The sequence below is a fragment of the Furipterus horrens genome, unplaced genomic scaffold (genome assembly GCF_987537825.1).
Source record: "Furipterus horrens unplaced genomic scaffold, mFurHor1.1.pri manual_scaffold_7, whole genome shotgun sequence".
NCBI lineage: Eukaryota > Metazoa > Chordata > Mammalia > Chiroptera > Furipteridae > Furipterus > Furipterus horrens.
In genome coordinates, this window is record NW_028327177.1 from 129,579,225 (window position 1) to 129,596,520 (window position 17,296).

The 17,296-nt window shown below is 33.3% G+C and overlaps 1 protein-coding gene across 1 annotated transcript in view; it reads left to right on the forward strand.

Annotated features, from left to right (window-relative positions):
• Positions 1-17,296, forward strand: part of STT3B (STT3 oligosaccharyltransferase complex catalytic subunit B) — a 76,014-nt gene that overhangs the window by 33,842 nt on the left and 24,876 nt on the right. The window contains exons 4-5 of the mRNA XM_090284421.1: positions 10,691-10,756; positions 12,313-12,412. Coding sequence (XP_090140547.1) covers positions 10,691-10,756; positions 12,313-12,412 — 166 coding nt within the window. The remainder of the gene's footprint in view (positions 1-10,690; positions 10,757-12,312; positions 12,413-17,296) is intronic.

A 17,296-nucleotide genomic window follows, 5' to 3' on the forward strand; every position in this document is an offset into this window, starting at 1 on the left:
AGGTACTGTTACGTGTATATAAAAATTTTTGACAATAAGTCTTCTATGTCCATTTTATAGATGATTAACATCCTTTACTTTATATATCATGGCTCCAAAAAAGAAGCTATCAAAAAACAAGTCATTGATTTTGTTTGTTTCTTTTTTTGTGGGGGTAGAAGGGTCAGAAATATTAAGGAGGTTGAAATATGGTTCAGTGTCTTGGGGTTTTGATTTCTGTTTGCAAAATTAGCATTGTTTTGCTGTGTGCCTTTTACTTCCTTCTCTTGCCTTTTTGAATTGGGTAGTAGTTCAGTACAATGTTGAGGAGTAGTTGAGAGAAGGCATCCTTGCCTTATTCCTGATCTTTGTGGGAAAGCTTCAAGCTTCTTCCATTAACTATGATGATAGCTAAAGATTTTTTTTTAATACAAGGGGCACCCCCACAAAAAACAGGAATTATCTTCTGGGGGGTGGGCCCCTTGTACAGGTTTCCCTTGCTAGGTGAGTGTTCTAGGAACCCATTTGTATCAGTGTTCAGCTGGTGTTGTGAGAGGCTGTGTTTGGCTTCAGTGAATTTTTTTTGAAGACTCTTTCTATGTGTTTGCCCATTTCATGACCAGTGATTTAGAAGCTCACCTGCCCACACTGCTGACTGTTTGGCAGTTTTTGACCAAAAATGGCATGACCCCCGTGTCCAACCCTCCCTAGTCACTGGATCTTGTGCTGAGCGACTTTTTTTGTTTCCCCGGATGAAAAAAGTCCTCAAACGAGAGACATTTTGCCATTGTGGAAGAAGTGAAACAAAAAACGGCAGAAGCACTAAAAGGCATCAAAATCGCAAGTTCAAAAATTGTTTTGAGCCATGGAAAAAATTTCTCATTGATTGTAATGCATCAAATGGAGAGTATTTTAAAGGCGACTGAAGTTTAAACATGTATGAGTAAATACACAGTTTTTTATAACTAAATTCTGAGGTTTTGGGGGTCACCCCTCGTATATGTTATTATCAAGTTGAAGGACATTCCACTCTGTTTGTTTACTGAGAGATTTTATCATGAATGGATGCTGAATTTTGTCAAATGCTTTTTCTGTATCTATTGATAGTTTTTTCCTTTGACCTTATGATGTTATGAATTACATTAATTTGCAAATGTTGAACCAGGTTTTTATGGGATAAATCTTGATTATGGTATATAATTCTTATATACATTGTTGGGTTGATTTACTAATATTTTGAGGTTTTTTGCACTTGTGTTCCTAAGAGGTAAGTGGTCTGTAGTTTTCTTGTAGTGTCTTTGTCTAATTTGGGGATTAGGATAATAATGGCCTCACAGAATGAGTTAGTGGTTCTCTTTTCTGTAAGAGGTTGTAGAGAATTGGTATAATTTCTTCCCTAAATGTTTCGTAGAATTCAACCATGAATCCTCCCTGGCCTGGTGCTTTCTGTTTTGGAAGGTTATTAGTTATGGATTCAATTTTTAAAATAGATGTAGGCCTATGAAGATTGTCTTATTTCTTGCATGATTTTTGGCAGATTTTGTCTTTGAGGAATTGGTTCATTTCATTTAGGTTCTCAGATTTATGAGCATAGAGTTGTTCATAGTATTCCTTTATTATTCTTTAAATAAAATGTTCATGGGATCTGTAGTGATGTTTCTTCTTTCATTTCTGATGTTAGTAGTTCATGTCCTCTTTTTTCTTAGCCTGGCTAGAGACTTAACAAATTTTGTTGATCTTTCAGAGGATTTGACTTTGAGAGAACCAGTTTTGGGTTTTCTCTCTTGAGTTTCTGTTTTCAATTTTGTTAATTTCTGCTCTAATTCTTATTTCTTTCTTTTACTTTTTATACTTTTATTAGCATTTATTTTATGCTGAATTTATTCCCAGGCCATAAGTTTTTGTTTCTTCTGGGATATCTTTTTCTTCTGCACAACCTCCTCTTCTGCTTTAGGAACAGTACACTCTTTTTCAGTCAGGATCATCTTAATATGGATGGGAGAGTTCATGCGTGGGTTAATCCACCCACGAGCCCTTGTAAGTTCTATGTCATATCTTGGGAGCTCTTTTCGTGTGGATGTGTTTAATGACCAGAGAATCTACATCTAAACCCTTAAGTATTACTCTCTGCATTTAAAAAAAATTTATTTATTTAGAGAGATGGGAAGGGAGGGAGAAAGAGAAGGGGACATCTATGTGCAAGAAATGCATGGATCTGTTGCCTCTCACTCGCCCCCAACTAGGGACCTGGCCTGCAACCCAGGCATGTGCCCTGGCTGGGAATTGAACTAGCAACATCTTGGTTCACAGGCCAGCGCTTGGTCCACTGAGCCACACCCGCCAGGCCCCTCTGCATTTTTAAGCATGTGCAACAAAAAATTCAACACTCCTTTTGGGGCATCAACTGTGTGTCCAGTCTCACTCTTTGGCCTGGGCACAGCTACCAAGGAATGGCACACATTGCTTGTGTAAATTTGACATCTTTCAGGTGCTTGGTGGCTTTTTAAAATTGCATACCCTTGATGTCCTGCACAGTTTCACAAGGATTTGAACCTCTTGATTTGTATGATTTTTTTGTGGGGGTTTCTGGGTCAAGTGAATAGTGAAGCATTTTCAGAGGTTTATCTCAGGGCTTTTAAAGCATTTTGGTCTCCTCCACCCCCACCCCCTTTTTTTTTTTTGGTCAGGCTGCTGGGCAGGAAACCCAGAGTGGAGACTTTTCCACTTCCTTTGAATTTAAATTTCCCTTCTTTTTCTAGTTTCCTAAGCTGGATACTTAACGTTATTGATTTAGATCTTTCTGTTCTGTACACGCTTTCAATGCTGTAAATTTCTCTATAAGCACTGCTTTCTCTGCATCACACAGATTTTGATAGATGTGTTTTTATTTTTGTTTAGTTAGCAATACTTTTTAATTTCTCTTGATTTCTTTTACCTATGTGTTATTTAGAAGTATGTGTTTAATCTCCGTGCATTTTGAGATTTTTCGTTTTATCTTCCTGTTACTGATTTTTAGTTTATTTCATAGTTTATTTCATTGTGGGCTGAGAGTACAGAATATGCAATTTCTTTTGTTTAATTTGTTAGATGTGTTTTTTGGCCTTGAATGTGGTTTAGCCTGGTGAATGTTCCATGTGGGCTTGAGAAGAATGTGTATTCTGCTGTTTTTTAATGAAGTAGTCTATAGATGTCCATTTACGTGAGAGGGGTTTTGAATCAATTATGATGTGGATTCATCTATTTCTCCTTGCAATTCTATCAGTTTTTTCCTCGTGTAGTTTGACACTGTTGTTAGGTGCATGCACTCCAAGGATCCCTATGTCTTCTTGGATAATTAATCCCTTTATCATTATGTAATGCCCTTCTTTATCCCTAATAACTTTTCTTGGTGTGAGTCTGCTTTGCTTGATTAGTATAGCTACTCCTGCTTTCTTTTGATAAGTGTTAGCATGGTATTTATTTTGCCACTTATTTCTTTTTAACCTATGTGTAGCTTTATACTTAAAGTTGGCTTCCTGTAGACAACATGTAGTTGGGTCTTGCTTTTTTTTTTTATTCACCCTGACAATTTGTTTTTTAATTGGTACACTTAGACTAATGTCGACATTCAGAGTGATTATTGATATAGTGGGATTAACATTTACCATATGTGTTACTGTTTAATTCTTTGTTACTTTGTTCTTTGTTTCTGTTTTTGTCCTCTACTCTTTTCTGACTTTTGTGGTCTTAATTGAACCTTTTATATTATTCCATTTTCTTTCCTTACTTAGCAGTTATACTTACACTATATCACTTCACAGGTGGTGTGGGTACCTTATAAAAATAATTCTAATTCCTTCCTCTTGTCCCTTGAAATATTACTGTCATTCATTTCACTTATGTATAAGCATATATATGTAAGATGCATTCATAAACACATAGAATACATTGTTGGTATTAATATATTTTTTCAGCAAATTGTTATATGTTAGATCAATTAAGAAAAAGGAAAGTTTTTGTTTTACCTTTACTTGTTCCATGTTTGCTTTTTTGCTTTATGTAGATCTAAGTTTCTGATAATGTATTATTTTCCTTGTTGCTAAAGAACTTCTTTTAACATATATTTCAAGGAAAATCTACCAACAAATTCCCTCAATTTTTGTTTGAGCAAGTGTTTATTTCTTCTTTGCTTTTGAAAGATAACTTTACAGTGTACAGACTTCTCCGTTGGTGTTTTTTTCCTCTTGCAATACTTTATTTCACTCTGTTCTCTTCTTGCTTGTATGGTTTCTGAGTAGAAGTCATGTAATCCTTATCTTTGTTCCTATACAGTTAGAGTGTCTTTTCCACTGGCCATTTTTAGGACTTTATCTTTGATTTTCTGTAGTTTGAAAGAGATATGCCTAGGTGTAATTGGGCTGAGGGTTGGTGTGTGTGTGTGTGTGTGTGTGTGTGTGTGTGTGTGTGTGTGTGTGTGTGTGTGTGTGTGTGTGGCATGCAGCATTTATTGCTTAGTGTTTGAGCTTTCTTGATATGTGGTTTTGTATCTGACATTCATTTGGGGAAATTCTCAGTCATTACTGTTCCAAATATTCTGTTTCTTGCTGTCTTTCTTCACCTTCTGGTATTTCTAGTACACATATATTAGATCTTTTGTTGTTGTTCCACAGTCCTTGGGTATATTCTAGAAATGAGTCACTACGTAATTTTGTCATTGTGTGAGCATTATAAAATGCACTTAAATGAACCTAGATGGTATATATAGCGCACTAAAGACCTAGGCTATAAGGGGTAGCCTGTTGCTTCTAGGCTACAAACCTGTGCAGCATATTGCCACACAAAGCAACACAAGATTAAATCAAACACCAGAGAAAATGATGTGTCAGGAACCATGTAAGCAGGAGATGCATGAGGGTGCTGCCTGTGTAACACAGCATACTGTTCTACAGCAAACTTTGTTTTTTTAATAAGTAGAAAAAGTACTTTCTAAACCAAATAAAAAGTATAGTATAGTAAATATATAAACCGGTAATAGTCTTACCATCATTATCAAGTATATGCTGCACATAATAGTGTGTGCTATACTTTTGTATGATTGGAAGAGTAGTAGGTTGTTTACACCAGTATTACCATACACAAAGGAATAATGCATTGCCATGTAACCTATAAACAGCTGTGACATTACTGGGCAATAGAAATTTTTTAGCTCCAATATAACCACTGTCATATATGCAGTTCATTGTTGACCCCCCCCCCCAAAAAAAAATTGCTATTGCCACACATAACTGTTTTCATGGTAATGATATTGCTTTCCGATCTGTGAATGAACATGGGATATCTTTCCATTTATTTTGTCTTTAATTTCTTTGAGCAGTGTTTTATGGTTTTCATTGTATAAGTCTTTTACCTCATCGTTTAAGTCATAAGTACTTTATTATTTTTGATGCTATTGTAATTAGATTTATTTGTAATTTTCAGATTGTTCATTTTCAGTATATAGAAATGCAACTGATTTTTGTTGTTGACCTTGTATCCTCCTGTTTTGCTGAATTAACTTATTAGCTCATAATTTTTGGGAGTGTGGAATCTAGAGTTTTCTACATATAAGATCATATTATTGGCACACAGGAATGATTTTACTTCTTCCTTTCCAATTTTGAATGCCTTTTATTTATTTATTTTTCTTGCCTAATTGCTATGGCTAGAACTTCAAGTATTATGTTGAATAAAAGCGGCAAATCTGGGCATCCTTGCCTTGTTCCCTAATTTAGAAGAAAAGCTCTTGAATCTTTACCATTGAGTATAATGTGGGTTTTGATATATAATTTTATTATATATTTTTATGTTACTAAATATTTAACATATCTTATATATTAGTACATGATATTTTATAAATTAATTTTACTTATACCTTTTTTATACATAGTTTTTCTCAGTTGGATGGAGATATTCCTGTAGTAGACTCCTTAGGAAAGGCTCATGAGTATAATATTCCTCAGGTTTTCTTGCATATTTAAACCTGTTTTTTGATTGCTTATACTTGAGAGTTTGACTGGATATAAAATTCTAGCTTGTATGTCCTTTGCTTCAATTTCTTAAGTCAATAAATTGTACCACCATCACTTATAATACTTATTACTGTGAAGAGCCTGATTTTGTGTGTTTCATGAGAAACGTCATCTTTTTGCCCTGGTTGCGTGGCTCAGTTGGTTGTAGCATCGTCCCATACACCAAAAGGTCAGGGTTTGATCCCTGGTCGGGGCTTGTACAGAAGGCAACTGATGGATGTCTGTCTGTCTGTCTCTGTCTCTGTCTCTCTCTTTCTCTCTCCTCCCTCCCTCTCTCTCCAAAATCAATAAACATATCCTCAGGCGAAAATTAAAAACTAAAACTAAAAAAGAATACAATCTTGATAGCTAAACTGCTATGGTTTGGAGTCTTTTCATTTAAATGCTAGCTCTACCACTGAGGATATTAAAACCACCCTAAGTATATTTCATAACTATAAATGGAATACCAGTATCTACCTGATATGATTTAAATAAATTAGTACTTGTAAAGGTATAGAATATTGTGAGAACACAGAAAGTGATGAGTACATGTTTGTTATTAGTTCTGTTGTTAATGTTCACCAAAAACAGCTAATACAGATAAAGTAGTACTTGAATCAATGCTTATCATAATGCTTCATATAGGTTTTTTTGTTTGTTTGTTTTTTGGTAATGTCTTCCTCTGTGCCTTTGTAATCAGTCCTCTCCTTAACCCATATTCCTTGTAACCAGAGACTTGATTTCTGTCTATATATCTTTGGGAGTTTGTTTTCCAGAATGTCTATGATCAAACTGTAAAGGTTAACCTTTTGTGTCTGGCTTACTTCACATAGCGTAATACCTGGGGAGTCATCCAAGTTACTGCGTATTTTAATAGTTTGTTACTTTTTATTGCCGAGTAGTAGTTTGTTGTATGGATGTACTATACAGTCTATAGGGGTTTTATTTCCCTCTAGCTTTTGGCAATTATGAGTAAAGCAGCTACAAATATTAGCATACAGTTCTTCATTTTGACATATACTAGTATCCCTCTTGGATAAATGCCTAGGTTCGGGATTGCTGGTTTGCATGATAAGTACATTTTTAATTTTATAAAAAGCTGCCAAACAGTTTTCCAAAATGGCTGTGTCATTTTGCCTTCCCTCCACCATAGTATGAGGAGTTGCATGTACGTGCTTCACCAATGCATGGTGTGTTCAAACTGTTTTAATTTTAGCTATTCTAGTAGGTATATAATAGTATCTCATGGTTGTAATAGGCTTTTCCCTAATGACTAATATTAAGCATCATTTCATATGCTTATTTTCCATCTTGTTCAAACTTTGCCTGTGTTTTGGTTGGGTTGTTTGTTTTCTTATTGAGTTGAAGTTCTTTATGTATTTTGGAAATAAGGCCTTTATCGGATGTATGTTTTGGAAACACTTTCTTGGAGTCAAAGTCTTGTCTTTATTTTGTTAATGATTTCTTTCTAAAAGAGCAGAATTTTAAAATTTTAATGAAGTTCAATTCATGTTTTTCTTTTATGGATCTTGCTCTTTTGGTGTGTCGTCAGAATCTTTGCATACTCCAAGGTCACAAGCATTTTCTCATGTTTACTTCTAGAAATTGAATAGTTTCAGGTTTTACATGAAAATCTGCAATCCATTGTGAGTTGATTATGGCCTGTGGTGCAAGGAAAGGGTTGAGGTTCTCTTATTTTGGATTTGTATGTCCTGTTGATCCAACAACATAAAGGCAATGTTTTCTCCACAGAATTATTTACCTTGGTATCCTTGTCAAGATCAGTTGACAAAATACATTGGGTCTGTTTGGGAATTCTTTTGTTTTGATCTGTTATGTATCTATCCTTATGACAATACACCACGTTGTGTTTATTAGTTTATAAAAATACTTGAAATCGGGTAGCATTAATATATCAACTTTGTTCCTCTTTTTCAAAATTGTTTTGACTCTTCATAGTCCTTTGCTTTATATAAATTTTAGAATTCGCTTAACATCTACCCAAAAAGCCAACTGGAATTTTTTATTGAGAATACGTTATCTGTAGATCAGTTTGGGGAGAATTGTCATCTTAACAATATGACAACCTGGTGGAGGCCCATGGAAAAGAGCTTGTGAGTGCCACCTACCCTGTGTCTAGATCCTGAGCTTTTTCTAGCACTTGCTTATTTGTTCACCTTGTAACTTGAACTTTCTGATAAGCATATTTTGTAGAGTTTCTCATTGGGGTGAAAATTACCTTTTTTAGCTTTCCACATCCTAAGTACCAGCAGAATTTAGGTCTTTTAATACTGTAAACATGAACACATATTTGTAGATTGTAGAGGAATGCTTTCCAGAAGAATTTTGTGTGATAAGGGAAATATTCTCTATTTAATAGGTCTCAGTTATCAATTTCTTTTTCATGGATTATACATTTGGTGTTGTATCTAACAAAACAACAACAACAAAACCTAAAACCATCACCAGACTAAAGCTACCCAGATACTCTCCTATGCTTTTTACTAAAAGTCTTATAATTTGTTGTTTTACATTTAGGTCTATGATCCCTTTTGCTTTAATTTTTGTCAGGGGCACAATGAGGTCTGTGTTTAGATTCATTTATTTGCCGTGTAGGTGTCCAGTTCTATCATTTTGTTGAAAAGACTGCCCTTTCTTTATTGAATTGCCTTTGCTCCTTTATCAAAGGCCAGTTGACTATATTTATGTGGGTCTGTTCATGGGTTCTATTCTGTTCCATTGATCTTTGGATCTTTGTTCTTTCACCAATACCATACTGTCTTGATGACAGTAATCTTCCACCTTATCCACAGGGTATACATGTTAAGACCCCCAGTGATTGCCTGAAATGGTAGGTGGTACCAAACTCTTTTTTACTATGCTTACTCCAGTACATGCATGTCTGTGATAAAAGTTTGGTTCATAAATCAGGCACAGTAAGAGCTTAACAACGATGATAAAATTGAACAATTACAACAATATATTGTAATAAAAGTTACATGAATGTAGTTTCTAAAAAATTGAGTTTTTGAAAAATTTCCACAAATTTTCCATGCATAAATTTGTAACCTTTTTCATCTTAACTAAGCAATTGTCATGCACTGTGGCTGTGACTTTTGTAGTTTGAGATGCAACAGCAAAACTAGCACAGTTTTCTTTTTCCTTCACAATTTTGTGGATAGAATATTGTTTTCTTTTTTGTTTGTTTTTTGTTTGTTTGTTTTTTACTGTGTATCTTAGCATCCTCAGCCTATGGTGTTTTTTGTTTTGTTTTGTTTTTCTTATTAAGTTGAGAACTACCTTTTCAGTTTCAAAAAAAGCACTTTATGGCTTCTTTTTGGCATAAAAGAATTTCCAGCATCACTACTCTTGTGTTTTGGGGCCATTATAATTGAAATAAGGGTTATATGAACATGAGCACTGCAATACCACTGTGGTCAATATGATAACCAAGATGGCTACTAGCGACTAACAAACAGGTAGTGGATGTAGCTTGGAGACGCTGGACAAAGGGGTGATTCATTTCTGGGCAGGGTGGAGGGTGACAGCCCAAGATTTCATCACACTCTTTGCAGTGGCACTAAATTTAAAATTTATGAATTGTTTATTGAATTTTTTATTTTTGGAATTTTCCATTTAATGTTTGTAGACCATGGTTGACTTCAGGTAACTAAAACCTTAGAAAACAAAACAGTGGATGGGGGGCTATTACTGACTGAATGCCACCGGTACTCTGCTTTAATGTGGTAGTAGTGGCCCGTTTTAAAAGTAAAGAATTCCTTTAAATCAGTTCTATAGAATACTGTTAAGTGTGAACTTCCTATCAGGACTTGAAATAACTCTTTTAATACAGAATTGCTTGTAATGGAACTTGAGTCTATTATTTCCTTAGGACATTCACATGATTCATTATAAAAAAATGACCCTTTCTTGGCATAAGTATTTAGAGCTTGTGTTTCTGAAATTTAAAAATTAGTTTTCTGAAGTTGCTAACATCTTTCACTTTTTCAGATGAAAATATAAACTCTGGGAATTATTTCTTTGATTCGTTTTTTGTAAGTCACTAGAAATTGGTCAACTTTTTTGAACCTTTGTTTATTGTAAGTTGTCTTCCCAGTACAGAGTAATTGAGAATTTTACTGATATTTTATTAGGCTGTTTAGAAACTGTTTTAGGAATACACATTTCTTGAAGACATTGATTATAGTATCTGAAAATTTCTAGATGATAAAAATTTTCAAAAATGGATGCTTATAATTAGAATTATGTATGAGATGGATGATCACATTCAAATGAAGGAAAGTTACAGACTAAGGTTAAACAAACCAGCTGTATGGAAATGCAGATTTAGTGAACACTTCTATTCTTTAGTTAAATTCTCAATTTGTTGATATTAATAATTTTAATATAAAAATATAACATGGAAAAATAACATTTGATCCTTTTAAGATGATTCTTTTTACTGAAAACTAAATAACTAGAGATAAAATCAAAGCTATTTTAAAATGTTTAATTGCCCAGTGTTATAAATACATATATGTATTAAGTGAATCTGAATACTCAGTAATTTTATTAAAATAACTTTTTGTAATATGAGTTAACTAAACATTTAACTTTTTTTTTATTCAACAGGAACATTTATAGACATTTATTACATCAGTTGCCTTTTTTTTTTTTTTTAGGTAAAATCTGTAAAAACTGGGTCTGTTTTTTGGACAGTGTGTTGCTGCTTATCGTATTTCTATATGGTAAGATTTTATATTTGAAACTGCAAGAAGTCTTAGCAAGTCTTTCTGGCAGTTAGACCAGTTCCTCCTCTTCATCATTCTCTCCTCATCAAAGGCTAGTTCTCCACTTTGTTTCTTCTGAAATCTTTAGGATCTTAATTTTGTTTAATGTATATACTCTTTCATTACTACCGTTTTCTTTCCTACCCCCACCCCCGGGGCCTATAGGGACTCCTGCTTTAGTCGGGATAGCTAAAACTCAACATGTCAAATATAATATTTGCAGCAAGTAAAATAAAATTTTTTCTTTTAAGTATACAAACTTAACCTAAATAATGGTCATGCCCTCTATACGTTAACCTGTAAACTACCTGCATGTTTTTCAACAGATTACTTATGATTAGGGTTCAATATTATCTCCTTTTTTTCACACCACAGCCTGTTGAGTAGTTTTGTACTGAAAATTAATGGTGAAATTAGATACCTCTTTCGTTTTGTTTTTGTTTTTAAAGAAATGTCATGAGATTTGTGCATCCACATTATCTGTGCTCCTTTTAAAGTGGTTAAAGCCTGGGGCACATTCTGTGCAGTTGTACTCAGTAAACTTGTTCTCTTTCAACTTTAGACTTAAATATTGTAAATAACTAGGAGTCCTTTGGTTAGGTGCTCAATCAGTAACATTCTTTTGGGTGAAAAAAAGTATCATATGACTAAAGCAATAAACTGATGTTCTTGTATGCATTTTAAACCAAATGCAGTTCCTTGCAAGTGATCAAGTGATTCTGAAATCCTTACAAGTGTTCTTGTATACCAGAACAGCATTGTTAGAATATACATGTCAACATATAGTCTCTCAAGGTACCTAGTGTCATAAATGGCTTTTTCAAACTTTGATCTTGATAAGACCCTATTGCCCTGTTATTGAATATACTTTAAAAATTAATTTTATTGGTAAAAAACATCTTTAGAATCTTTACACTAGAACATAATTATTCTGATTAAATAGAATTATTCTAACTTTGTGATAAGGGTAAACCTTAAAATGGGATCTTGATTTGTATAGGCAATAATTTATACTGTAGGCAGCACCTTATATTTTGAGGAAATCAAAGCATATCCAGATCATCTAGAATATTTCTTTTAGTTATTGACTGCTGCTAACGTTCATTGTTTATATTCTCAGTAAAGTTTCTTCCAATTATTTATAACCAAAAATGGGGGGAGTTAAGGCTGTGTTTTTCTTTTCGAAATTTATGATCTATATCCTAAAAGGCCTTTTCTTCATGACAGTCCCTTTACTTTCAATTCACAAGTTATAATGTTCTCAACATTCTTAAGTTTAATTTAATGTGACTATTTCTCCAGTGAATGTAGAAAAGCACATTGATTTATGGGATTGTGTTATTTTATTATTATCAATAAAAATAAGGAAAAATAGGTTATTTGTAGGTTATATAAATCCATCTTCAAGCATCTCTCAGAATTGCTAAATATATTTGCTTATTGTATGTTTAGATTATCATGATGAAACTGATCTATTTTAAAAAGCAAACATAAATTATTTTATTTATCCATAGGTTTCTGCTTGGGGTGGTTATGTGTTTATTATCAACCTTATTCCACTGCATGTATTTGTGTTATTACTGATGCAGAGATACAGCAAAAGAGTCTACATAGGTAAGTGATTTGACTTTTGAATATTGTCAGTTTCTAAGAGGTGTTTCATATACATTATTTTCATTGAACATACATTTCTCTTAGGCTGGTATTACCCATGAGAAGGTAAGAATAATTTTGCATTTATTTTGCTTTTTGTATTTGTAAGGAGTATTAGGCATTTCTACCTAAGTGTGTTGTTACCAACTTCTTATGAGTTTTTGCTTTTGTAGAAATTAGTCTAGATTTAATATTTACAGCCATTTTTTTTTTTTTATATTGGGCGAAATGGGTATTTCTGTCATGAAAATCATTCACATATACATATTATTCAAATTGAGAAAAGATTGAACATCCTCAAAGTAAACAGTTTAAACTTTTGAAAGCCCTTTCTGTGTAATATACAACAGACTTAGTTCATTTGGCTGCCATATCAAAATACCACAAACTGGATAGCTCAAAAAAACAGAAACCAGGCACCAGAATGGTCATGTTGTTGTGAGGGCTTTCTTCCTGATACAAGGCTGCTTTGCTTTGTCCTCACATGGAAGAGATGTGCCAGCTGTCTGGGGCCTCTCTTAAAAGGGTACTAATCCCTAGAGCCTTCACGACCTCCCACCTTCTAATGCCATCACTTTGGGCATTAGATTTTCAACATATGAATGGGGGGGGAGTTGGGGCATACACATACAGACCATAGAATATCTTTATTTAGGCTACAGATTTTAAAACTTGAATTAGTTGCTTAGTGAAGGGGATGGTGTCTCAAATCTTAGAGCTCATTTTCTATGATATAGATAGAAAACTCTTAGGGGTTGAATTAATCAGAGAGAAGCTGTGATTGGAAACCAATGTCTTAGTAAAATAATACAACTCCATTATAATGATGTTTTTGGAAAACAGTAACACACAGGTATAGAGCTTATTTACTTGATTTAAAAATTAGTAATTTGGCAGTTCCTCAAAAACTTAATCAGACTTACCACATGATCCAGCAATTTCACTCCATTATATACCCAAGAGAATTGAAAATATATATTCACACAGAAACTTGTACACTAGTGTTCATAGCAGCATTCATTATTCATAACAGCCAAAAAAGTGAAGATAACCCAAATGTTCACCAATTGATGAATAAAGGGTGGTATATCCATATAATGGAATATTATTCAGTCATAAAAAGGAATGGAGTACTGATACATGCTACCTTGAAAACATTGTGGTAGGTAAAATAAGCCAGACTCAAAAGGGTATGTATTGTAGAATTTTTTATTTTATTTTTATTTTTTAATGAAACGTCCAGAAGAGGCAATTCCAGAGAGACAGTAGATTAGTGGTTGCCAGGGGCTTGGGGAGTAGAGGAATGGCTATGAATGGGTTATGAGGTTTCTTTATGGGATGAGGAAATGTTCTAGAAATAGATAGTAGCAATAGTTATCCAACCTTGTGAATATAATAAAAGCCACTCACTGGTATATTTTAAAAGAGGAATTTTATAGAGTATGAAATGTATCCATTATAAAAAATTACAGTATATTAATTATATTTATAACCATTTCAGCATATCTTATAATAATCACCACTGAAATAATTAATATATATCTAAGTTCTTTACATGTGTTTAACTCATTAATCTTCATAACCACACTGTGAGGGTAGGTATTGTCACTATCCTAATTTTACAGATGAGGAAATAACAGAAGACATAATATTTGGCTGAAGATCTTGTAGCTAGTAATGGAGCTGAATCCTGAACTTAGATGTTTTGGTTTCACAGCCCGTGATGCTAAAAATAGGCCTATAGGCCTAGCATATCAATACCTTACTATTGAAATACATCAACCTATGAGGTCTCTCTCCCCTGGAAACATTATAACCAGTCATTGGGATCCAGAAAGGAAAATAATAGATAAACTATACTTTTCAGCTCTTTTGTTTTGTAAATACAGAAGGAAAACAATTTTTAAGTTAAATCGTTGATTATAGGGAAGGAACTAAGATTTTTGTATATTTAATTTTTAAAATGTGGGGTCCTGAAAATTTAATGGCCAGGGGAATAAAGTGCAGAGAAGTCTGAGGGATAGACTTTTGTGAAAAGCCCATGAATCAGGAAGAAGAAGAACCAAAGAAGTCAGAAGTAGCCAGATAAAGAACATTGTTAAAGAGGTCAAATGGAAGTCCACATAAAACTTAAAACATGAGCAGTGTTCAACTCCCTTTGAGTGTTAGCACTAAGATCTAATAGGATGAGAACTGAGAAGAGACCTTTATTGGTGAGTAGAAATTCTCTGGTCACTTTAGAAAACCATGCAGTCAATACTCTCAAGAATATTTCTTCTTTTCAGAGGGAAGAGAAGTAAAATAATGTAGGGATGTTATATTATGTGTGTAAAGTTACATTAGTAAATGCCTCAGATATTTCATAGTGTTCAAATTCTCTACCCCTTGTTTCTTTTCGCTTACTCCACTCATATAACTAAGAGTATTTTAGGTAATTTTTATGCTCTTCTAGAGTTTACTTTTAAATGAATGGAAAGTGATGGCACAGAATGGTTGTTTCTCTTCCTTCATCCCAAATATATCAGATTTAAATTAAATGTAACCTAACTTAATGGTCCTAAAAAATATGGAAGCAAGTCTTTGTATATAGTTATTCAGCTGATTTTGGATCCTTTCTCATTAGTTATCCTTCCTCATGAGCAGAAATACTTCGTTAAAAAAGGATTGATAGATGGCAAACTCATTTATATTAACCAAGTTTGATGGGGTTGTAAATAACAAATTAAGTGAAATAAAAATGAATCATTTGAAGTAATTATGTAGAAAATACTCTTTTGAATAACTTTTTTTTACTCAGTGTCCTTATACTCAGTTGTTAAGCCAAGGAAAACTGTCCATTTGTTCACAGGGAAAAGGAGGAACATGGGAGGTAATGTGGATGTTTAGGGGCAGGAGTAGGGGCAGTGTGTAAGGGAAGCTGGGATATAAGGGAGTAAAAAGCCTATCTGTTTGATGAAATGGTGGGGGGGTGTTATAGAGTTAAATTTCTTGTGAAGATATATTTTGGACTTATTGAATTGGGAAGTAAATTTTACAGAATTATGTTACAAATAGGATTCTCATATTTCCACATGAAGAAAGAACACCCAGGTGTTATTTTGCATTTATAGAAAAACTGATTTACAGGTATCACCTAACTGATGGGATGTAAAATGTTTTTAACCTTTCTAATATGATAAAAGTTCATCAAAGTGTATGTCATAAGAAAATTATTAAAGATATGAAGATATGTTTAGGGATGTTCACTGTGGTGTTACTTACAGTTGTGAAAATAGCTTAAATGTCCAATAGGGAAATTATAATTTATAAATTACACTTAAATTATAGTGTCATATGAAATATTATGGTGCCATTAAATACAATCTTTTTAAGTATATAATGATTCAGGACAATATTACAAAAAGCAGAGAGCAAGGATTATTAGTGATTTTCTTCACATTTTTCTCCACTTTCTACATTTTCTACAATGAGCATGTATTAAATTTGGAATGAATGAGACTTGTTTTTAATTTGTAGAAATGTGAATTTCACTTACTGTTTGTGTCTCACTGACTAATTAGAATAATAATCTAAGAAGGAAGAAATTAGTTTCTAGTATTGATAAATGGATTTTAAATGTTACTGAAGCAATTTGTTTATGGTGTTGTCTATGTTTTCTCTAGTGAGCTAATTTGAGTAAAGAGAGTAATAATCACTTTTTATATTATACCTAAAATATATTTTTATGGTAATATTTGCTGGGACTCATATTGAACAAGTGTTGTAGAAATGCCACTTCAGTTTTGCACAAATTATTCTAAGGTTGTATAGCTTGTGACTAAAGAAAATCCTACTATTGAGCAAATTAAAGGCAAAGCCATAAACTTCAGGAGATCATATTTATACTTGGCAGCTATAAGCAGAACGTATCTAAAGCTAGATTAACTTAGATAACATCAAATTTAATGATCTCATACAAAAGCGGGAAGTGCTAGTTTTTCTAATTCTGCCATATTTTTGAGGAAATTCAAGCAAATTGGTTCACTAGATAATTAAGTGTTTAATAGATACTAAGTTTTGTGCTAGTTCATTAGAAGATGACCTTCTCCTGAGGAGCTTATATTACACAATGTAATCCATTACTACAATGTAATTATAGCATGAGGACAAAATGAAATTGGAACGAATTTTGGACATAGATCTTGATCTTGAGAGGAGAAAGCAGTATAAAAACATACTTAACAAGATTTGTGATGATGTAAACACTAATACTAAGAGGATGCACTGCAGAGCCAAATTAATGGGATTGAGGTCCTGGCTTGGTCACTTATTGGTGGCGCAGTTTTGGGTAAATTTCTTAATTTCTTTATGCCTTATTGTCCTCGTGGGTGAGATGGCAATAATAATAATTCCTAACTTACAGAGTTTTAAGGATAAATGAGTTAATATGTGAAAACTGTTTATAACACGGTGGTATTTGTTCATCTCTGTTGTTAAAGTTATAAAGGAATAGCCAGAGAAGACAGAGTTCCAGAGGCTGAGAGAGGTAAAGACTGAGGGGATAAAACCCTGTCGTCTAAAGATTGTTCTTTTTTTTTCTTTTTAACTGAAAATTTTCACTAGAACTTTTTTATTATGAGAAATGTGGTGGAGAAATAACATTGGAGTATTATGTGAAGTACAAAATTGCAACTAAAACACATTCTAACAGAGTAGTATCCTTATTTTTATTTATAATTTAAAATTTTAAGGTAGTATATACAAGGTTTATAAGCAAAATCAGCACCTTCTTTCTCCACCTTTTCCTTAACTGGCTCACACTAAATTCTCATCCCTAGACACTTTCAGTCTTTCAGTTGTTTCTTG